The 24,647-nt window shown below is 36.4% G+C and overlaps 1 protein-coding gene across 12 annotated transcripts in view; it reads right to left on the bottom strand.

Moving 5' to 3' along the window:
• The window catches only part of Arb2a (ARB2 cotranscriptional regulator A), a 448,678-nt gene that overhangs the window by 303,142 nt on the left and 120,889 nt on the right, over positions 1-24,647 (bottom strand). For 9 of the 12 annotated variants that reach the window (XR_013044776.1, XM_076552005.1, XM_076552010.1 and 6 more), the window contains 2 exons: positions 15,163-15,228; positions 8,132-8,323 (listed from right to left, as the gene is read on the bottom strand). Coding sequence is in view for 11 of the 12 variants with exons in the window: in XM_076552005.1 (XP_076408120.1) it covers positions 8,132-8,323; positions 15,163-15,228 (258 nt within the window). In the remaining variant the exon portion in view is untranslated. The remainder of the gene's footprint in view (positions 1-8,131; positions 8,324-15,162; positions 15,229-24,647) is intronic. The other 3 variants (XM_076552006.1, XM_076552009.1, XM_076552007.1) reach the window with 1 other exon arrangement.

Genomic DNA, 24,647 nt, shown 5'->3' with positions numbered 1-24,647 from the left:
CAGTATTTAGAAAGCAGTTAGGGATGATGCTGGTTTACTCAGTGGTGGTTAGAGGCTCTCCTACGATCCATGACTCCACGATTTCCCTCTTCATGACTGGGCCTTGAGTCCACTTAGAGAGCTGCTGGTTATTGGCAGAGTGCACCTGCCACTACTGCACCATTGAGGTCACTGTGCCGTGCTGGTGGTTGTGGTTTATAGGGGTCATAGCTGGGTGGACTACTGGCTGCTTCCCACCTTTGGAAGCTTGCATAGAGCCTTCTGGAAAGCTGGTCCTCAGGGAGGAGGAATTCAAGTCAGTTCAGCTGAGGGACCTCTAGGCCCGTTGTCTTTGGCAATAGAAACCTTGGGCTGCTGTGCCCAACCACTCAAAAGGGGGATGGCATGCTTACTGTGGTGTTTTGTTAGCTACCTATGATTCTTAAAGGAAACATGGTCAGCACAAATGGGAAAATTTCCCTACACACTGACTTACTTACATGCATTATAAGTATTCTAGGTAGGTAGTAAATAATATGCCTCCTTATGACTTTATCAGAGATCTTTGCTGTTAGTTTACTCTTTTTTCTTCCTTCTTCTGTATGTACCTCCCTCTCCCCTACTTAATTAGGTCCCCTCCCCATTTTTCATTTCCCCTTCGTATTCCTTCTAATACAGAAGTGTGGAACCTGGTCCCATCTGATACATATACAGAACAACTCCTGCATCTATGTCTTAGGAATCACTGAAGACGAGGGAACAGAAGGACTGTAAGAGCCAAAGGAAGGATAAGTTTACTGTAAGATTGTGTCCCTAGAAATGTCAGACTCTATACCTATGCAGTCTCAGCATCACGGCTGCCTAAACATGTCCTGTACAAAGGTGATGCCAATAGATGTGCGAATGTGGAAGGAGAAAGCTCAGAAGGCTTCGATTCTACAGGAAGAACTACAGGCAACTAAGGAATGCTGAAGAGTGGGAGAAACAGCCTTCCCCGGGAAACAGCATACCAATTGGTTATCTAATGTCATTACTGAGTTTTCATTTAATAACTCATCAACTCACAAAAACAAAATACACACACACATTCTTCTTAAAAACTATACACGATATAAATATACTATCATTTATTCAAATAGTCCTTTACCAGTAGGCACTAGGTAGTTAGCAATTATTATGAGCCATTGCTGGAAATAACTGTGTATTGTGCATTGCTCTGGTATAAATCACTACAGGTAGAATTTAGAGTCATGGGAAAGTACGGATACTAAATTTTGAGAGACATTACTAAACTTCCAAGTAAAAAGATTACTTCAATTTACATTCACACCAAAATCTAAGTTTAACATTATCAATTTATCACTAAACAGCTTATTATCTGATAATTTGATGTTTAAAAAAATACTACTTAACACAAATACAGTTACCTCTTATAATCCTATTAAAAGTTTCATGACCAAATTTGTTTTATACTTCTGTTGAAATATCAAGATGTTAGAATATTTAGTGATAAGACTAAGAATTGAGGGTAGTATTTATGGCATTACCAAAATGCTTGTGTCTCAATTACCAGTGTATGTGGTGAGGGATAGCCTACTGTAGACAGACATCTATAATAATTCCATAAACACTCATAAAATAAAACTCTAATCTTGTAGTCAATGTGTTTTATGAATGTACTTGTCCAAAAGGAGGAAAATCAAAATTGAAATAAGAAAAAGCAATCTAAATGTCAATAGCCACAACAGAATATCCCCAGTTTACTAAAAATGAAGCAAATATTTTACAAACCAAAAACTCTAACTCCACTACCCATGTATGTAACTCATGTCAAAGTCAAGTAACAACTGCATTTTCTTTAACATGATCCCATTACAACCACAGAAATTTTATGAGAAATTTCCAAATGTTCTAGCATAACTATTGCTACAGAAGGAAGTCATCCACTAAAGTTCACAAAGTATTTGCTTAGAAATATTCTTTAATATGATTTGTTCAAAAATATACAAATTATAAAGTAATTATCTGTAATTGGAACAACCACAAAGTGAACACAAGCTCCCATCCCTAATCAAGAAGCTATCTTCAACTGATAACTACTAGTAACAAAAAATTAGCTTTCTCTAAGAGAGACTGAATAGATTAACAAACCGTACTTGAGGGCAGTAGATGGCCAATACAAAATGAACTCAGTGGTATTTTTGTTTTTGTCTCCTATTGCTTTGTTTAGGCTTTGTTTTTGTTTTTTGTTTTTTGTTTTGTTTTGTTTTGTTTTGTTTTGTTTTGTTTGGTCCATTTGTTTATTTCAACCCTACTGGTCTTTTGCTTATATATTATGGTTTCCAATTTTGTGTTTTTATGGAGTGTGTGTATGTGTGTGTGTGTGTGTGTGTGTGTGTGTGTGTGTGTGTGTGTGTGTATTTTGTGCTTTTTTTAATACTCCAGTTTGTTTGCTTGTTTGTTTTATTTGGCTGTTTGTTTTTTAAAGAGAGAAAGAAGGCATGCAGTTGGATGGGTTGAGATGTGGGAAGAATCTGGGAGGAGATGAAGGAAGGGAACCATGATCTGAACAGATTGTACGGAAAATGTTACTTATTTTCAAAAAATTGTACTTAATAACTTTATATGTACCTCAGTCAGAAATCATACTAAAAATATAGTGAAAAATAAAAAGGAGGGTTAGTATTCATCCACAGACAAAGCAAAGAGGCAAAAGCAGACGATATGGATGTGGATAAGTCTGTGAAGACTGAATGGAGACGTGACTGCTTGCTTGGTCATACATTAGAAACTCAGTTAGCTTCCTGCAAAGGCAGACAGTAACTAAGAAGTCTCCAACCTACCAACAGAAATCCAAAATTACTCAGAAATTGAGCACCTCTTACCTTAGAAAGTAAAGGTTTTCTTCACACCTAAAAACAGGGACAATAACTATATATTCTTGAATGGTATCATTACAGCTCTCTCACCAAAATAACCAAATCAAAACCCCCCAAATCAAAATCTTACACTTTGTGGCTAGCACTACAAGAAATAAGAGTTCTGTCCCTCCCACAGCGTGAGAGAGAGGTAGTCTGGCATACTACCATGAGAGCAGAAAATAAAGAGAAAGAAACAGAGCTGAAATCGGGTGAGATAAGCAAAAATATCTTCATAACAAATAAAAAAGGCTCCATTCCAAACTGTGACAAAAAAAAAAAAAAAACCTAAACCCAAAATTCTAGAGAATGGTTAGGTATAAAGTAACTATTATTTCGGAAGTGGAGGAAATACAGATGAAAATAAAAGCAGAAGGCTGAGACAACTAGAGGTATACTCTAGCATCTCATAACAGAGAATGAGATTCAGAAAGAAGACTGAAATCATTAGAAATAACACAAACAGTAGCACAAAGCTGCTGACTGTTCATTTGCTTACAGATGTAGTTGCATTATATAAACTGTATCAACTCACACATGCGATGCTGCTTTCGCTTGCCCAGGGCTGGGCTCACAGGTATCACCATCTGTAGTAGGAAACATCTTCAGACCTATATGACCTGCTTCTTAACACCTGAGACAGGAATGGGAGCTTTCACAGAAAAGGATGAAAGGTACTGAAACTTTAAACTACAACACTGAATGATACAGAAGAACAAAGTTTTCATATTGCAGAATAAAAATTATTTTAGCTTAAAGGATAATAGCTAATTAATTACTAAAATGAAGTGAACAAGTAGACTACAGGAAATTTTTAAGAAAGAGGTTTCAAAATTTATTTTTAGCACTTTGGAAAGGGTTCAATAAAGTATTTGTGCAAGCATGAGACCAGAGTTCATATCCTTACACCCATAGAAAACTTTTGAGCACTGTGGTGCATGCCTATGGACAAGGGGATCCCAATAGTTTGCTAACTAGTCAGTCTAGCTGAATTAGCAAGCTTCCACTATCTGTCACACACAAAAAATAATGTGGAGTATTACTGAGGAAGAAATGTGGCATTGACCTCTGGACACATTTAAACATGTTTAAACACATGCCCTTGTACACACATAAGTATATACATGAACACATACACATGCATACATCACACACACACACATTTATTTTCTATTGATCCTCTGGTGGCTCCAATGAAGAAGGACATATATCAAACAACTAAGACAGTCTCAGAGTGATAGAGAGGTAGCCCAACAAGAAAGGGGCAGGTGAAGTTTGGAAGAGTCTACAAGAAACCAAACAGATGAAGAACTTTGGCCAGGAGATCATCTGGTTAAACTTCATCATATTACAAAATTACTGAAAGACAATGGAAATTCAAAATATCCATTATTATAAAGGACATAAAAATTAAAAATTAAAAAGTTATCAATTCTCATTTTTCATTACATCCAAATCCTAACTTCTACAAATACTACTGCCACCAAGTGCATCGCATCAATTATGCTCAATGAGTAAAACGTATATAATAGCTCTATTTATGGGTTCTTCATCTGTGGATTGATTCATCATAGATAAAAATATATTTTAAAACATTTACTCTACAATGAACATGCCCAGACAGACATTTTCCTTATTATTTCCTAAAAATATAGTGTAACAACAAATATTCCCATTGTACTAGGCATTGCATGTATTCCAGAAGTGATTTAAAGCACACAGAAGGATGTGTGTTGGTTGGATACAGAGATCAAGGTATTTTTATAAGTGACATGAGCACGCCTAAATCTTGCTATGCTAATGGAGGAGGTATTTCATCTGGTCTCCGGGTCCAGTCAGTACACATTCTGCCCATCATCAGAATTCTCAGGTTCCAGTAAGACCTTCTGATGAAAAGACAGAGGGCTCAAAGCAACTTATGCTTTAACAAGATTCTAAAACATGAACTGTTTTTACTTTACAGATCAATAAATAGCTCTTAAAGCAGTGATTCTCAATCTATGGGTGGTCAAGACCCCCATGGGGAGGTCAAAAGACCCTTTCACAGGGGTCGCCTAAGACTAGTGGAAAACATAGATATTTACATTATGATTCACAACAGTAGCAAAATTACAGTTACAAAGTAGCAATGAAAATGATTTTATGGTTGGGGGTCACCACGACAAGAAGAACTGTGTTAAAGAGTCAGAGCATAAGGAAGGTTGGGAAGCACTGTACTAAAGTGTTTCCCAAACACACTTGGTTTAGTTGTGGTTATTTTGTGAAATTAGGCCTCACTGTGAAGCCCAGGCTTGAACTCATAGTTTGCCATCTCAATCTCCAGAGACCTCCACACCCAGCTCTCCTCGACAGTACAACTCAATCAGCCAAAGCAGGAAAAGTAAGGAGTCAGTGAGGTATCTCCTTAAACTCAAAATGATTTGTTTTAAATCTATTATTATTTCAGTGTCACTACTTTCCTATACACACAGTAACAGAAATGCCTTACAAGACTGGGGGTCGGGGGAGGTAATTAAAAACAACAAACTCAGTAATTCACAAATTATACAGACGTTGAACCATTAATGTGTGGATATATGATAAACTTTCTTAGCTGAGTTATGTATTATGCAATTGAACACTATTAAACACTAAAAACATGAACCCTGGAGACCGCATAAGCACTTACAGGAAGTGATTTGATTGGCACCATTCCTCCCTAATGAAATCCTAATATATATTTTTATAGTTGAGTTCTAAATGCAAGGGATGGAACACCTATCATTTTCTGATCATGACATATGGATTCCAGGAAATTCTGGAGAACTCTTAGATGACCAACCTCACACTCCCACCTTGGCCACAGTGGAGCCATAGACTAAAACATAGTATTTTTCATAAAATGCTTAGATATGGCTTCCCTGCTGGAGAGGATTAGAGCAACAGAAAACTGAACACATTCAAATATTTATTGTTTGATTTTGTAGTTGTGTATCCAAAATGTATTTCCAATTTTGATTACAAAATGTATTGTCAGTTTTAGAACGTGGCCCTAGAAATTCCAAACATATATAAATAACCTAGTAAGAATACACACTGCACAGAGATGATAATGTTTTTCCTATAAAATATTAAAATTGACTTTCATAACTGTATGAAAAAGGACAGGAAAAAGCAAATAACTACAGTTCACCTTTTCTATACTATGGAAACCTTTCTTGACATGAAATTTCAGTACATAATGAAATAAAAACAGAGCTACCAAGTTTAACAGCTAAGAATGGGGCCGCACCTTCCTCCTCACAGGTCTTCCTCTGCCTGCTTCCCTAAAAATGCCACACATCCTCCCTGTCCCCAGAGCAGTCAGAACAAGCGAAGATAAAGAGCAGCAAAAGTAACTATCTGGATTTGAAGATGATATGTATTTTTAGAAATTCATGATAAAATTCACACAATAAATTTCATATTTAAAAATAAAGAGAATGTAACCAGCTAAAACTAGATCTTAGACGTGCCATATATTTAGAATCTGTTGTTTCTTTTCAAAGAACCATGATTTACTATGGTTGAGAAATCAAAGCAGAAGTATATTGTTATACTTAAAACACTATTCCCACATAAGGGAAAAGATGACTTACTATCCTAATGTTATTCGAAAAGACTGCACACATCAATGGCCTATTCAAACAAAGACATTTCCCCCCACTCAAGATAGGGATTCTTTGTGTAGCCTTGGCTGTCCTGGAACCCTGTCTGTATGTAGACCAGGCTGGCCTTTAACTCACAGAGATCCACCTGCCTCTACCTCCCAAGAGCTGGAATTAAAGGTGTGCATCACCACCACCTGGCTTGAGACATCAGACAGTTTCCTCCATTTGCATTTACCTGAAAACCCTATCAGCAAATGCTCTACAACAGGCAAAGCAGGTGACCTAGAGCAGAGTGAGAAAATCACATGAAACATTTCACCAAGGACTCACTGCTGAGAGCTCCTGATTCCTTTACTACTATTTTCAAATACTTACTGGATTGTACACACAGTTTGGAAATAATGTTCTCTCTAAAACACACAGACACTCACTGTGTTATAACCACAAGTGAGAGCCCTGGACAGAGAGTTCACCACCTTTAACGTAAAATGAGAGACAGTAAAAAACACTAATTCCTGTGTTATTTTAGTATACACTTCAATTTATTAAATGAATATTTAGTTGCCCTGATTTCTTAACTGAATAAGCAGTTACTTCAATTTTTCTAAAACCACAATTAAAGTTAGCAACAAAATAAAAGTTACATGTTTCTTTGCTTTGCACATTTGTGACAAGTGGATAAACAATTAAGAAACTCAATATGCGGCATTTTGAGGACTTGTAAAATCTATAACAAAAATATTCTCTAGGATTTGCCTTAACTATTACTATGATATTGAGAGCAACAAAAAACTGAACACATTTAAATATTTATTGTTTGATTTTGTAGTTGCGTATCCAAGATGTATTTCTAATTTTAATTATAAAATGTATTGTCAGTTTTAGAAATAAAATGGAAACATGGACGCACATACTATTTCTACATACCTTTTCCACCTTAAATGTTTTATACAATATGACACTTTTACTTGTTTCATGTAAAAGAAACTCATCCTTTGTGATAACTGGCTGCTCACTGTGTAACTTAAGAAGGAGACATTCAAACAATAGCTGAACATTAGAACAACTCTGGACTAGAAAATGACTTATGAAATATGAAATTCTGACATTTTATATGTTTGTTTAACCTTAAAACATTTTATTTGTGGGCATCAAAATACTTTTTAAATGCCAAAAAAATTTACTTATTCTACTTTTGCTCACCAGATTCTCCGAGATCATCAAGTTTCCTTTAATTTCTACCCTTACTAGTTTAATTTTTAACCTAAGCAAAGCTTTCCAACTGCAGACATGTTTTGTTTTTCTGTCAGAAGTATTTTCATTGTTGATGACTATATGATATAATAGTTAAACTCATAGTTCATATAGTTAAACAAAGAAAACAGAGAAAGTATTCATTTTAAAGACATTTAAACCTTTATGTTCTTAATACTCGTATATTTTCCCACATTACTACAAAATAATAAGCATCATATAAGTAAGGTAAATAATGAGTTAGTAATAAGATTATGTGTTGAATATACTTATGCAAAAGACATAATAAAATTATAATATGCAATAAACAGAACTATAAAATACCCCCCAAACAAAGGAAGTTTCACTTACATCCACAGCTCTCTTAATAAAAGGTATCTGTGTGCCACTGTCCAGATCTTCATTAATAATAAGCCTTCTAGCCCACTGACCTGCCCTGACAACACCACTACCATGAATTAAAACCATCAGTTTCTGTGGATTTGTCAAAGCATCCTCACTCATAAAGATAAAACTCTTTGGTTCACTGTCAGTGGCATCTACCTGTAATCAAAAAAAATTAAATAATAAATGAAATGTTTCTTGAACATACACACAATGAGAAAACAACTAATGGCTACTACAAATTATTAAATGTGTATTACAGAATTATTAAAAAAACTTAAATTAGAAGATAGTCAAGAACATCTAGCAATCACATATTCAGTGGAAAGCAACACAAGACAGTAATTTAAATATAAAAACACATGAAAAAGAATAATTAAAACATGCATTCATACATTTTATTATATACTTAGTATTGTATTACCATCTAAAACTAAAATAACTAATTTTTAAAAGCTTCCTGTAGTTCAGATATTATCCAACTGTTCTTTTCACCCACATTTACTCACAATCCATTTGAGGAGTCACTACCATAATAATCATCAATAAATTAAGAAATTACATTTAAACAAACAAGTTATAGCTTATATTGCATGTAGTCTATAATTCTATAACTGAAGCATATAGCACCTATAATAGAAAATGGAAAACCCATAGCTACTTAAATACAATAGTAAAAACAGTGTAAATATTCAGATTGCATACATGGGCACACACAACAGTAACCTGTACATTCTGACAGCTTATCTATGTATCAGTTACTAATGCATTACTAATAAACAGGTGCTCAGCTAGATTTCAAAAATACAAGAAATATCAAGGAATGCCAATTTCTGAACCTTTTATGACATGTACAGCAAGCTCTGTGCTGGTCTACACAGTAATGTCTGGTACTCAGAATGAAAGCCATATACAACCAGGCTGAAACCAGAACTGACAACTAGGAATGTGTCCTCCACCCACAACCACACACATAAGTGATCAATCTCTTGCTCATACTGCACCAGCTCGTCACTCCAGCAACAATGTATCTTCATACACTTATCAAAGTTAGAACCACACACACATTCTATTCCACAAAATGTTGGAATTCAATGTAAAATTTAAAAATCTAAATTTTCCCAGTTATTCACAATGCACAGGAATAGAAAAATAAACCTACTTTACTTTTAAAGCAATATTGATCTCATTACCTAATTCTGCTATTTGTGTAAACAGAACACAAAAAGCAACTGAATTAGTAGGAATAGCATGGGCTGAGTTTAAGAATGGTTACTAGTGCTCAGCAAAGCCTTTCGTGTCTACAATTAACATTCAAACATTTCACCATGAGTTCTCTAGTCCCTTTCACTGTCTTATTCTGCTTCATAACACATATGGCAATCAAACACAATGCATTCATTTATTCACAGAGCGATAGATAGATAGATAGATAGATAGATAGATAGATAGATAGATAGATAGATAGATAGATAGATAGATAGACAGACAGACAGTCAAATAGATGATAGATGTGTGTGTGTGTGCACACACGCGTGTGTGTGTGTGTGTGTGTGTGTGTGTGTACTCATTCATCCTCTGCTCTCTCCACTACAATGTAATCCTAAGAAGTAATATTTTATAATTTATATTCAGCTACATTCTCAGTCTAGAACAGGGTCTAGCATCTTATAGGTACTCAGTAAATAAAGAACAAACTTTTGAAATATGGAATCTTACTATTGGTGATATCCTTTAGATGCAAAAAATTTAAAAAATTCAGAGTATTAAAAATCTATAATACACAAAAACTAAAGAAATTCTAAATATAACATAACAATAAAATTTTAAAATGGACTAGAGATCCAAATAAAGAGTTCTCAAAAAAAGACATTAAAAATGACTGATAAATATTTTTAAATGTGTTAAACATCAATAGCCATCAGGGACATGCAAATTAAAACTATTGTCAATTCTATCTCATGCCAGTCAGAATGGTTATTATTAAGAAAGCAAATATCAACAAATGCTGTAAAGGATGTGGTCAACAATACTTATTCACTGTCAATTGGAATTCAAACTGGTACAGCCACACTAGAAGTTAAAAAAAAAAAAAAAAGCTAGAAATAGAACTAACATATGACCAAGCTATAACAGTCCTGGGTATGTAGTTAAAAGAATTCTATATCCTACTACATGGTGGGATGTTGGCTCACCATGCTAGTGCTGCCCTATTCACAACAGCTAGGAAATGGAATCGGCCTAGAATAACTAAAATATGGTATGTATACACAATGGAATTTTATTCACCTCTAAAGAAAAATAAGATTTGTAGGTAAATGGATAGAACTGGAAAAAATATATACTGAGTGAGACAACCCAGGCATAGAAGGACAATGCCACACGTTCTCTCTCATATGGAGATCCTAGCATTGATCTTTAGATTATGTTTTTAAATACCTTAGAAATAAGAAAACTAGACAAGGACAGCAGAACAGGGGATTCCTTAAGGGAGGAAGGGACAGCAGAACATAAATGATAAAGCAGAAGCAGAGAGGGAGCATCAGAGAGTGGGAATGTTTTGGCAGGGAAGGGTGGAGGATGGTGGAGATGATAGGGTAAGGGAGCAAAATTAAACAAAGTGAAAGGGATATGAAAACCCACATGGAAATAACTTTTAATTAGTGTATAAAGGCTTATAATATTTTTGAAAGAACTAGAAGGAGATGCTCTGCATAGTCACATAATGTCCATAAAAGCCCAGGGTTGTTAAACAAAATTGCCAGTGACAGATGTGAAATACTTCCTTATGAATTATTGGTCAGGAAAGTCCTTGGAGACCCTGAAAACCATACAGGTTCCTCTTAGTTATCCACAAGAACTAATTAATAATGCCCTATCGCTGAAGACAGGACACAACACTCATTACAAAACAGACTGACCAAGAAAGAAATGAACCGGAAGCTTCTTCCCTGCTGCCTAGCTTTCAGAATCCTGAAAGGCACTGTGAAAGCTCCTGGGGAGGAAATGGCATTAACCATCCTAACAAGATAGGAGCCCTACAAACTCTAGTGCTGACCTGCTAGGCAAGATATGTCCACCGGTGCAATGGCGGCACATCTGTTATTGGAATGACCAACCAGTCTCTGATTGGATCTGGGTTCTCCTCCACAGGAGGAGATTCATGCCCAGTAATTCAAAAAGACGGAGGCTGGGAGGGTCTGAGGCCTTGGAGGATGGGGAGGAACTTACTATTGTTGTGTAGCTATACTGACATGGCCTCCCACTGCCTTATAACTATGTATACCCTCAGACAAATACCATTCTCCACCTTAATCAGAGAAGCTTCTCTTTGCAATGAATAGCAGTGAATGCATAAACTCCTAGATGCTCTAGGTTTGAGAATAAGTGGCAGCTGATTGCTCAGCCCTAAACAGAGTATTGGTGCCACCCTATCTAAGTTTCAGGAAACATTGCAGAGGTGAAACAGGAATATACGAGCCAGAAGGCAAGTGTGAAATACTATCTTCTGAAAATGACACAGCCACAGCAATCATAATCCCACAACAGCTGAGGCCGTCTCCTCTGATCCTACACAAGTCTGGACATGTGACTTAATCATGTACATGGGGTGGAGGCTCATGGTGTCCCATTGCTACCTATAGAAGCATTTAATACTGGTGGATTGTGGAGAGAGGCAGCCATTATCTGCAGCTGTAGACCCCCAGGTGAGCCCACCAGGATCGAATGGAAAGTTCCAAGCTGACAGTCACAAAGAAGCCCTTGATAAACCAAGTTCCCCAACAGTACAATTGTCATGCTTGTCTGAGGTAGGGTCTTGTGTAGCTAGACTGGCCTCAAGCTTGCCACAGAATAGAAGACAACCCTGAACTCTTTCTTAATCCCCCTGACTCCAACTCCATGTGCAAGGATAATAAAAAGTTACCACCACCCCCAGATCTCAATCAACATTTTAAGCAATGGAAAATTACTCCTTTGAATTCCAGCATAATGTCTTTACAACTAGAGGAACAATTATTTTTGAAGAAAAAAAAACAAACTATTAATTCAACTCAAGAACTTTTGAGATTAAAGATGAAGGAGGCCATGAACAAACTACTTAAGCAGTTGGAAAGCTGATTGAAAATGTGTGAAATTCAAAGTAGAAAAGACAACAATGAAGACAAACAAAGCACAAAGAAATGCCAGTAATGAAATGGCAAGAGTGATATGTGAGCGAGTCATTGGGCGGCACTGACCACAGTAAAGCAGAAAACTGACTCTGAACATGATAAATGCATTTGCTCTGTGTAAGTTAGTGCTAAATTTATATAGCAAAGTATCTACATGAATAAAATAGTTTTTCCTCACTATCTCAACAGTTTGGAAATGACTACAACAAGGATGTTTACCTGCAAACACTGGCAAGCAACTGAGCTAAGCCTTTTAAAAACAAAACACAAAAGCCAATTCCAATACACTTGAATTTTCATGCCCCCAGACCAGTGAGGCTACACTGAATAATTTTTAGTGTTTAGCAATTCACTGAGGAATTGTTAAACAACAAACAGTGGTGTTTCACTTAAACAAGATGAAATTTTTATAGAGAAGTCATTAAGGTAACATACAACTCTAACAGCCTACATGGTGTGGAGATGCCGCAAGTGAGAACATTTTCTGCTTATTATCCTATGCTTGAGCAGAACATAAGCATGATCCTGACATTGACTGTCAATCACGTGTTTCCCAAAATGCTGCCACATTATGTAACGTGACCATTTAGAAAAGACAGCATTTTTTAATTTACAAAGGGAAAATTATTAAGCAAAAATAAACACATTGCTAATTTCATGTCTTATATAACATGAATTTCTCTAAACTTAATTTGTACACTAAATTTAAAAAGAGAATTTCAAATTTATAAAACAAAGTTCTCTAATTTCATGTTTTCTTTATAGAAAATTAATGAAGTTCCATCATAAAACACTCTCAATGACAAAGGCAATTGTGATTTGTGCTTTAAATCTAAAGACCAAAGTATGATTAAAGGTTTCCAAAGAGCCAGAGATATTACAGTCAAAGGAAAAAATATCAATGGTAACAATGGATTAAATTAACACTGTCTAAATGTCCTTCTTCAGAAACTGAATAAAGAGATACAATCTTACTTTAACTTCCACAAATAACAAATGTACACAGGTTGTTTGCTTGCTTACTTTGAGACTCACCATGTAGCCTCAGCAGGCCTGGAACTCAATATGAAGACCAGGCTGTCCTCATCTACCCACTAAGTTCTAGGACTAAAGGCATGTGCCGAGGTAGGCAACTTCCATGTACAGTTTTTACAGAATAAGAAAGTACGCCTGAAGTTGAGAATTCTGACTCCCCACAGGATAGCCATAATGACTGTCACAAAGATGCTAAAATTTAGGCTTCCGTGCTTTTCTAAAAGAAGCTGTTTCAAACTAGAACAAGATATGGCTTATCTATGGCATGTAATAATGTTTTCTTTATTATTACATTACAAGTACGAAGAGTGTTTACAACTTAAAGAGCTAACTTCAATAAGCACTTACTGAGCTGAGTGAATCAAAGAATGAATAACATTATTATTGATCACTAGAGGTTATATTTAGAAAATTAAATAAAAAATAGTTTTTAGTAGGACTATGCAATCAAAGATGAGAATCTAAACAATTAAGATATATTCAAACTCCCTAATAACATGACCCAAGATATCTAAAAATCCTATGTGAAAGTTCACAGAAATTACCTATGTGCAAAGGTTTATATATTAAATAAGTCAATTTCATTGTCATCTGGACTCTTAAATCATAAAATGAAAGAGTTGTCAGGAAGAGCAAAATTTATCTGATCTACACCAATCAACATTTTACATGTATGATGACCACTTCTTCATTTTAAAAGCTTAGCACTTCATGATTTAAATTAAAAATACATATATGCATGCAATAAGAATTAGGAAAAAGGGACCCATATATTAAAAAAAAAGAAGGGTCTGCATATATTGGAGTATCTGGAGGGAGGAAAGGGAAGAGAGCAATGCTGTAATTAGATTATAAACTCAAAAAAAGATAGAAGTTCTGTTTAGAATTTGAGTCTAAGAACAGATTCCAAACTTTTTCTTCCTTTTGGTTGTTTGAGACAGAGTTTTTTTTTGTATAGGCCTGTTTGTCGTGGGACTAGCTCTCTAGACCAGGCTAGCCTTGAACTCACAAAGATCTACCTGTCTACCTCCCCAGTGCTGGGATAAAAGATGTGAGCCACCAGTGCCCAACTTAAAATTTTGTAATTCCAAAAGAAAAGGTGCAAAATTCCTCAGTCCTCTAATAAAGAAGAAAGAAGCAGTATTGAAAAAGAGGACTGACTTTGGGAATGCAGAGAAAAAGAAACATTTTTGTGGAAATAAGGGCTGAAGAGATGTCTCAGTGGTAAGAGCAGCACTGGTGGCTGTCCCAGACAGCCAGGGTTTGATCCCTAGACCTACACATGGTTACAACTGTCCAAACTCCAGCTCCAGGGAATCTGATGCTCTCTTCTGGCCTGTGCGGGCACCAGGAATGCATGTGTTGCACAAAAATATATGCAGGCAAGACCCTAATTAAAATATAAAATTGAGAAAGAAATTAAATGAAAAGAAGTTTCAAAGAATCAAGCAATACTTAAGGAGTTAATGAATACCTATTACAATGTGAAGCACACTGATTTATATGAAACAAATAAAAACATTCAGGTGGAAGAAGACAAGGTGAAAGAGAACCCTCTCTGTCATCATGTTAAAAACAGACTGGAAATCATCACTGTTCATTGTTTACATTGATAGCATTACTTTGTAAGAATTAGTACAAAAGAGTAAGGTTACCTACAGGCAGTGAATTGCCAGCAGCAACACAGGAGCACATTTAACCCACAACAAAAATTTTCTCCTAGATTGAAAACCATTTTACATGGAAAAAAGCATTTTATTTGGGATAAATACTTTTGAAAATTGAACTTACGGGAATAGAGATTTTTTGCAAATTGCAGTCCTTTTCCAGGAGCTCATAGACATATTTTGTGATGATCTAAGGAAGAAATAAATAAAATATTAAGATTCAATATCATCCACTATCAAGATACATTTGTTTTGATAAACTATTGAAAGTTATTGCTCTAAGTAATTATCTCTTCAAATTTTCTCCTTTGAAAGTTCTGGTATCACACAGACTCTTCCTAAGCAGTGGAATGTGCTACTTTCTGCTGCTATGTGGATGGCTACGAAGGGTTAGAATGAGTTTTACAAATTCACAGAAAACACTTAAGACTTTCTCCTTGGGAAATGAATATTTTGCAGCTTTGAAGTGTTTTTAGAAACTGTTCCTCCTACAATTTCTCCATAGGTGTTATAGCTAATGTAATTTCTCAAGGGATTGGAATCTTCACACCCATTTGAGCAAGAAAGAAAAGTATATGAGAAGTATTATGAGCAGAAAAGGAAAATCAATCCAATCAATGCTGTGTTTATGAGAGTCAAGAAACATGGTCTCTACAAAGATGTCTACATCCCAACTCCTGAACATTTGCATGTGTTAGGTTACATGGTAACAGACCTGCACATACATTGTTGTTAAGGACCTTGAGAAAAAGATTTACTGGGATTAACGAGGTGGGTCAAATCAAATCATTTATGTTCATAAAAGTGGAAAGTTAAAGAAGTATAATGTGTTGCAGATATGACAGGTAGGAAGGACTCAACTGGATTGGCTGGGTTTGAAAGTTAAGAAGAGCACAGGCCAAGAGCTATGTTCTCTGAGGACCTGTAGTTGGCTGCCAATACAAACATGAGAGTTCAGTGTCATCCATGCCAATAACACAAAAACAGGAGGACACCAATTCTTCCCAGCCTAAAACTGACTATCCTTCCCTTCATTTCACTCTGGTGCAGCTCCTACTGGACTTCTGACCCACAGAATTACAGGATAATAAATTTGTATTGCTTCTAGCCATGAAACTAATGATAATTTGTTAGAGCAGCAATATGAAATATATGATTTATTTGGTAGGCAATAAGCAAGGATAGGTAGGCCTGGAATAGGAGCAAATATTTAATAGGCAGTTTGAATGGTCATTGTAAGAGTGTTTCTCCTCCTGAAGACATCTGTAGTTCCTATAGTCAAAATACCTCACATACTAATTTCAGTGGCAACCTATGTCAATTTTTCTGAAACAAAATGAGTTTTTTTAAATAACATTAAGATGTTGATTGCTTTGGTGTCATATTCATTAATCTAAAACAGATTCTTTAGCCCACTTTCTTTAACAAAGTTAAAAGTCTTATGTACATACATACATTCATTTTATCTCAGAAATAGTTGCATAGATGTGAAAAATGACTGGTAACAGTCATTTCAAAACCTATAACACATTAAACTAAACTATCTAGTTACTAGTCTAATCATATCTCTTTACTTAACATGATAGCTAATACTATGTTCCCTATAATTTCACTGGAAGACAGTGACAATATACACTCTAGAGAACATCAAAAACATGTAAATTCAGATTTAAAAGCATATATGAAGCAATAATACAGTGGCCTATCACTTCAAGAGAAATGACTTAATTGAGATTAACTAAAATTACTGGTTTGACACTCATGAAATCTTTAGCGTATTGTTATACACAAAGGGACAACAAAATAAATTAAATCTGCATGCAAATATCTGAGACATAATTTGAGAAAAAGGTAAGATTTTTGATAATTAAACCTTATATCAATATAAACTATAGAACCAGAAATAATTCTTTATTTTGATATTATAATTCAAATATTCTAAATTTGCTTATATTTGGCCTCAAAGACAAGTGTCTACTCTGGAACTTATACTATATCAAACCACATAATAAAACCATGTATCCACTAAGAGAGAAATACTGCCTGTGATGGACAGTTTTGGTTGTCAGCTTGAATCCATGTGAAATCAACTAAAACCCAAGCTGTTAGCAACCTCTATGAGGGATTTTCTCCATACTCTCTGTGAGGGTCCATCCTCTCTGGCAGCACACATAAAAGGCTGTGGAAGAAGGAAACTGCTTTATGCCCACTTTCCCTCACTCTTGTTGGCACGTTTGTCTTTCCTGTTGCTGTGGTCAATATTAAATACTTCGTCTTCAGAATGACAATGTAACCGATGACCACCAGCTCTCCAGGAATCCTCCATGACTCCAGCACCTGAATGAGACTGCTGAAGCATCTGTCGTTGAGAAGTGAACACCTCCCCGATTCTCTGCTGTTCCACTGTTGTTATCCTATAAGGTAGTCCAATAAGTCCTCTGTCCTACACACATTCATTCTACCGGCTCTAACCCTCTAGGAAACCCTAATACACTACCTCGCTTGCCCACTTTCCTTTGCTCACTACTTGCTGTCTTCACAAGTATAGGAAGAGCAGACTGGAGAAGACTGTCCTCTTACTCTAGGTGCCCTCTCAGAGACAGACCACATGGCAACCATTTAAGGACACAGTTTCTCAGCACAATTCCCTCTGAACATGACGGAGGACCATTATTTAACACACTAGTCTAACACTATTCCTGTCGTTACATTAGTCGGTCCTGGGACAATGTCATGGCGCTTCAGCCCTCTTTGAATATTCAGGATATTTTAAGGTGAGAAATGAGTTTTCCTCTGTGTCCATTCTCTCTACATTGTTGGGCAGAGAGAAACATTTCCAGTTTGAAAACACCTCTTCTACTTGCTCAATCAAGGGTTTGGAAGGAAGCATTCAGGATGCACTCATTGTTTTCCAGATTACATAGGATTGTAGTCTGCGGTTTAAAAAAAATGAAAAGATTCATTTTAAAAAGATGAAGTACTGTTAGAATGTTGTTGAGGTTTGAATATTACCTGGAAACTATGTCTAACGGTGGGAAGAAAGGGATTAAGAGACGAAACATACTCTAAACTTGTATCTTCTTTCTAATAAATGGTGGAATATCCAGTTTCCACCTAGCACATAAAGAGTCAAAAGTAGTTACTTGGGACCTCAGAAACAGATTTCAAACAGATACTGAACAAACTGAAAGCCATCAACATTCTTGGCTCCAACAGAGACTGGGGACATAGGACACACAGCTTCCCTGAGCACTGGGCAGAAGGGCAGGAAGCGGAGGAGAACCAACACACCGAGACAAAGGCCCAGCAGAGATCTTTCATGGCAGCAGGAGCAGAGCGGAAACATCTCTGAAACTCTAATGGGCTCTTTTCTAGGGCCTCTGTCTGGATTTCAAAGCTAAGAATAGGCTCAATTGGCCTAAAAGTGGGGATGGCAAACTTGAGTTACCTCAAGAAACCCTGTACACTATGTACTTAGAAATAAGTCTTTCTGATTCTCCTGGGAGAGAGGAGCCGCAAATTTTAAATATTCTCCAGCTTTCTAACTTTCTTAATAAGACATAATTTCAAGGGAAACTATTTTAGCAGAGCCTCACTGGTCTATAAGGACATGCCTAACCTGTATCCCTTAAAGAACTAAAAGACGACCATGGACATAAAGATATGAGAGGAAAGAGGCCAAAACCTCACCTCAGACAACCCAATGGTAGCCAACAGATCTGAGATACGACAATTTGTCTTGATAGTGGACTTGATCAGATTTAGAGTCACCTAGGAACCAGACCTCTGGAGGTGTCGGGGAGGGGGTTTCTAGAGAGTTTTAATTGAAGTTAGAACATCCGTGCTAAATACAGGAAGCACATTCCATGGGCTAAGGTCGCAGACTGAATAAAAGGAGAAAACAAGCTGAGTGCCAGCTCCTACCTCTCTCCTGCTTCCTGACTAGAGACACAACGTGACCAGCCTCACACCACCATTCCCACGGCTACACCTACTCTCATTGTCCGTCCACACCTTTGCTGAGATGTACTGTACCTTCACATAGTGAATCAAAGGGACCCTCTCCTTTCTTAAGTTACTTTTGAAAGGTTTTAAACAGAGCACTGAAAAAATAATACAACTGCTTACCTCCTACCTAGAGAAATACAAAGCCTCATTATTAATCAATCCACCTCAATACGTAATATTGGACTTTTAACAACAAAATTATCAATCATACTAAAAGCCAAGAAGCACCGTAACAGAACAAAAAGAAAACAAACATGAACTATCCAGTCTGAAGATAGAACCAGGATAAGAACTGACTCAATCTTGACATGGATGCTAGAATTATCAAGCTGAGAGTTAAAAACAACTGTAAGCAGTACACTAATACCTTTGCTAGAAAAACGAGACAACACCCCAGAAGAAATGGGTAGTGTAAGAAGACACACACAAACAAGGAAAGGTAGAACAGTGGCTACAAATGAAGCGAACGCCTTCAATGAGGTCTTAGCAAACTGATTACAACCAATTAGTGATCTTAAAGATATGTCAATGGAAACTTAATTTTAAATATGGGGGGGGGGGTGACAAAATATCACATCATTTTGGGAAAAAAGCAAAAGGTGAAACTTTTCCAAAATGATAAGGAACAACTTGAAGAAATAAAGAGCAATAGCTCACAGAAATTTATGACACACATAATAGATCCAGAGAGTGCACAGACCACAAGACAGACAAATGCAAAATAAATAAATAAATAAATAAATAAATAAATAAATAAATAAATAAATAAATAAATAAAAGCTATACCCAGTCTTTGCATATAGTGTACAAAACAAAAAATGGAATTTTAAAAACATCCTGGGGGTGGGGTGTGAGGACATTTTAACTACAAAAGCTAAACAAGAAATAGGAACAAGGTGGAACACACAGTACTTAAAAGTAGAAATTGTCCATGAAAAATCCTGAACCCTGTAAAATTATTCTGAAAACTGAGAGAGAAATAAAGACTTTTATTACAAATAAATAAATAATTAAGAGGGGGCAAAAACCCAGTAATGTCAGAAGTTTGGATCTACGCAAACTGTACCTGAGAAGCAAGATATGAATGTAAAACAAAATATTTTTATTTCTTATTCTTATCAAACAGGTAAGAGCTTGTTAAAGATGTCTCCAATGATGCTGGAGAGACGGCTCAGTGGTTTCAGCACTTCCCTCAAAGGGACACATGCTTGGTTCCCAGCACCTATGTCTGGTGCTTCCTAATTTCCTGTAATTTGAGCTCTAAGAATGTAGACACCAACACTGATGCCCTTTCCTCCAAAAGCAGCACTGAAATCACTCTACCCAGTCATAATCAAGACTGGGGCAGGGTAAGGGAAACAGCTGTAAATAAGACTCTAAAAAGGGACCTTTCACTGTTTGGAGACTGGGGGTGAAGAACAATGAAGTCAACTTGGCTTGACTGATTCACAGCAATATCAATTGTATTTAATAATCTTAATAACTATGTGAAACCAGAACTGTATTGGGCTCATTATAAAATAATAACTTTGGTGTAGCGATAAAACACTGACATCAGTCTTGCAACCATCAAATGCATCTCCTAGAGAAGATTCCTAAATGCTAAGAAAATCTTGACAGTGGGATAAAAGTGGATGAGTTGAATCAAAGAGAAAATTCCAAAAATTTAAATGTGTTCATGAAATGCAGTATTTTCTGCAAAGAAAATCACAGAAATCTAACTCAATAGATGACCTGAGTTCAGAAAATGTGGAATAAGGAATCCTAAGAAAAAATTTTAAAACATTTAAAAATAACTTTGAAGCATTTTAGAAACAATTCAAAATATTTATGTCAACATCAAATGAAATCAATTAAATTGATCACATAGCTATCAAAATAAAGTTTAGTATGAAGTTTTATTATATGTGAAGTTAACATTTTAGAAAACAGCCTTCACTTCTAACACACTTTATTAAAATATGTATCTGGAAGATCAATCTTCACTGGATTTATAACCATCTAGGGGTCAGAGCTCTGGGTGTCCAGTATTTACAAATGACCAAGTGAGAAGGGAAGACACGAGCTCAACACAGGGTGTGTCGTCCTGTGAGATTGGGGCCCAGGCTAAATAACAGGGACAAGCACCAGATGAGGCCACACTTCTCACTGGTCACCACAGCTGTGAGTAGACAACCTCCTGACACAGTATGCAGGACATAGCTTTACCGCCCAACCCTCCCTTCTGTGATGAACTGTATCCCTTGCATAGACTCAAAATGAAGCTTTCTGCCCTGAAAGCTCCCTCATGATCACAGCCATGAGAAAAGTAACTAATACATTACTCATTTAGTAATACTCAGACACTCTTATTCAGTTATGTACATATAAAAATATCAGTCTATTTAAGTAAAGATTACTTTTAGAGTTATATAGCATTTAAAAATCTTATATAACATTTTTAAAGAGTGACATTCATCTTGTCTATAACAGAAAACACACAATTGGTAGGAGATCCAGGTGTGAGTAATGACTTGAGGTAGAACATGTTTATCTTCAAAACAGTAGGTTAGAAATACTCACAAAATTTAATTTTTTCCTTCAGTACCAAAGAATTTATGGTTCAATCAAATCAGTTTTAGTATTACAGCAGAATAATATACTATTTTCAAAAGTACTAAAAGTTAAACAGATAAAAATTCTCCATACTGAACTTCTTATAAATTAATTAATTTTGAAAAAAGTATGGAAAAGTTAATAATTGTTGTAGCATAAGTAAACTACTAAATCAAATAATCATTCTTTAAACACACACACACACACACACACACACACACACACACACACACACACACACAATGACTAGTGAGCGTTCCTTTCTACTTTCCCTACTTTTATGTTTTAGAAACGTCTTTTATAAATCACATGTATAAATTTTATATTGTTACTTTTAGTTTCTATTGCCAAGTTTACTCTAATGTATTATAACTATTGAACTGGATTTTATTTTGTACCTTTTTTTGAGTTCCATTTATGATGCTGTTTGGGGGGCATTGTTTGTTTTTTCCTCCTAACAATGTTCCCTAGGCTATACTCAAACTCCTGCACTTGGATGATCCTTTTACCCCAGCCTATAGAGTGCCTGTAGAAACAGAACTAGTCAGTCATATCTGGGTTTCTCTACTGTCTGACAGTTAAATTTTCTTTATTCCTGCCTTTCTGGTTCAAACATTATACATTTTCAAACTGTTCTCTAGTGGCAAGCTTATAATGTTAGAATGACTATTTACATGTAACTTCTAACATCTATGTCTTTATTGTCATTTTAAAATTTTGGCAAAATTGTAAATTATGTTTTATTTATTGGGTATACATGTATGCATGTTTGTATATAGATACATGCTTACCCAAAGTGCATGCATGGAGGTCAGAGGATAACTTACAGGAGTCAATTCTCTCCTTTCCACGTGAGTGCCGAGGACTGAACTCAGTTCACTACGGTTGGGCGCAAGTGGCTTGACTCACTGAGACACACTAGTGACCCACTGTTCACATTTTATATGGTAAAGTGATGTGGCCTAAGGGGAACACTCCTCCGCTGCTGGTGGGAGTGTGAACTTGTACAGCCTCTTTGGAAATCAGTGTGGTGGTTCCTCAGAAAGATGGGAATTCAGCTACCTCAAGATCCAGATATGCCACTCTTGGGCATCTACACAAAGGACACTTCATCCTACCAGCGATACTTGTTCAACAATGTTCATTGTTGATTTGTTGATAATAGCAAGGAATTGGAAACAACCAACATATTGTTCAATAAATGAATGGACAATAAAATACGGTACATGTATACAGTGGAGTATTACTCAGCAATTTAAAAAAATGAAACCATGCAGGTAAATGGATGGAACCAGGAAAATATCATCCTGAATGAGCTATTCCAGACTCCAACACACACACACATACAGAAAGACAAGTATGGTATGTATTCACTTATATATGGATATTAGCTGTTAAGTCAATGATAACCAAGCTACAATCCATAGAACCACAGAGGTTAGGTATGGAATAAGGGACTAGGGTAGACCTAGTAGATCTCCATAGGAATGGGAACTAGAAAAATACTTACGGATGGGGGGGGGCTGGAACAGGAGAATCAAGTGAGAGAAGGAGGGAAGAAGGAGACAAGGGTGGGAATATGGGGAGAGATAGCTAAGGGCATCTGAGAGATGGTATGGAAGCCTAATAGAGTAGAAGCTTCATAAAATATGTACATATATGAAGGTAATCTAAATGAAATTGCCAATAATGAGCCGCAAATGGCCACCTCTTGGCACGAGATGAAACTTCCAGTACCAGGATTTGGTTACATTTAATTGAAATATTGGCCAATGAGGGTCCCAGGAGAACTGCCAAACATCCCAGGCTGTTGCCAAGACTACAGATTGATCTTCACAAACTAACAGCAAGACCCCATGCTGAAAACAACAACTACACAACTCATTGAACATGCTGAAGTCAAACAGATGTCTGTACAACCACCACTTCTATGTTCTAGCAACTTTGGTATAGGACAGTAAACTGATAGCAAAGCAGAAACAGAAACACCAGCCCAGCCACAAACTCTTTCATTCACAATGCTATAGTGCCTGCAAGATATACTAGTCCAACGCATAAACTTGTGAGAGTGACTACCCAATATCTGGTTAAATTTAAGCCTCACTCCACAAGATGAACCCATTAAAATCACTGCTTGGGTGACCAAGAACCTAAACCTAGATAGCCCATAGACCTATGGTAAAACCAAATACTACTGTTCTCAAACAAACAAAACAAAGAACAAAAAGATCAACCAAACAAAAACAAAAAAACAAGCAAGCAAACGAATAGACAAAAAAAAAAAAAAAGTAGCAAAATAATGACCCCTAAGGACGTTCTGCTATACTCATAGATCAGTACCTTCCTCAGCCATCATCAGAGAAGCCTCCTCATACAGCAGACGGGAACAAATACAGAGACCCACAGCCAGACATTATGCAGATAGTGAAAGACCGTGGAACACTCAGCCCTAATTGGAATGTCTTCATCAAATCCCTCCCCTCAGAGCTCAGGAAACCCCCATGGGAGAGGAGGCAGAAACAGTGTAAGAGTTAAAGGGGATGGAGGACACTAAGAAAACAAGGCCCTCTAAATTACCAGGATTGGTGCACACATGAACTCACAGAGACTGAGGCAGTGTGCACAGGGCCTGCACCACATGGAAGCCCCAGAATTGAAAAGAGAAGTGGACACATGGCCCCACCCTAATCCAAAAGCTATCTCAAATTAATAACCACTTGCAGAGAAAATTCAGTTTCTTCCAAGGACGTCTCACCATGGAAATGAGTTAGGAACAAGCTGCATGCTCAGCAGTAGGTGACAACAGAAAATGAACTCAATGGAAAATAGTTTGTAAATTCTGAAATACTCAGGTGTAATTTTGTTTCTTGATACTATTTCACTCTGATGTTAATTGATAAACTACTTTACTGTGTCAGGTAAGAACTATGTGCAATTCAACATTCCTTGCATTTGTGTATGTCTCACATGAGGTACCTTAAGTTACATTTTTCCTTGTTTTCAGAA

Source organism: Peromyscus maniculatus, chromosome 15 (assembly GCF_049852395.1).
Source record: "Peromyscus maniculatus bairdii isolate BWxNUB_F1_BW_parent chromosome 15, HU_Pman_BW_mat_3.1, whole genome shotgun sequence".
Classification (NCBI taxonomy): Eukaryota; Metazoa; Chordata; class Mammalia; order Rodentia; family Cricetidae; genus Peromyscus; species Peromyscus maniculatus.
The sequence above is the reverse complement of the archived record's forward strand: the minus strand, read 5'-3'. Positions and strand labels throughout refer to the sequence as shown.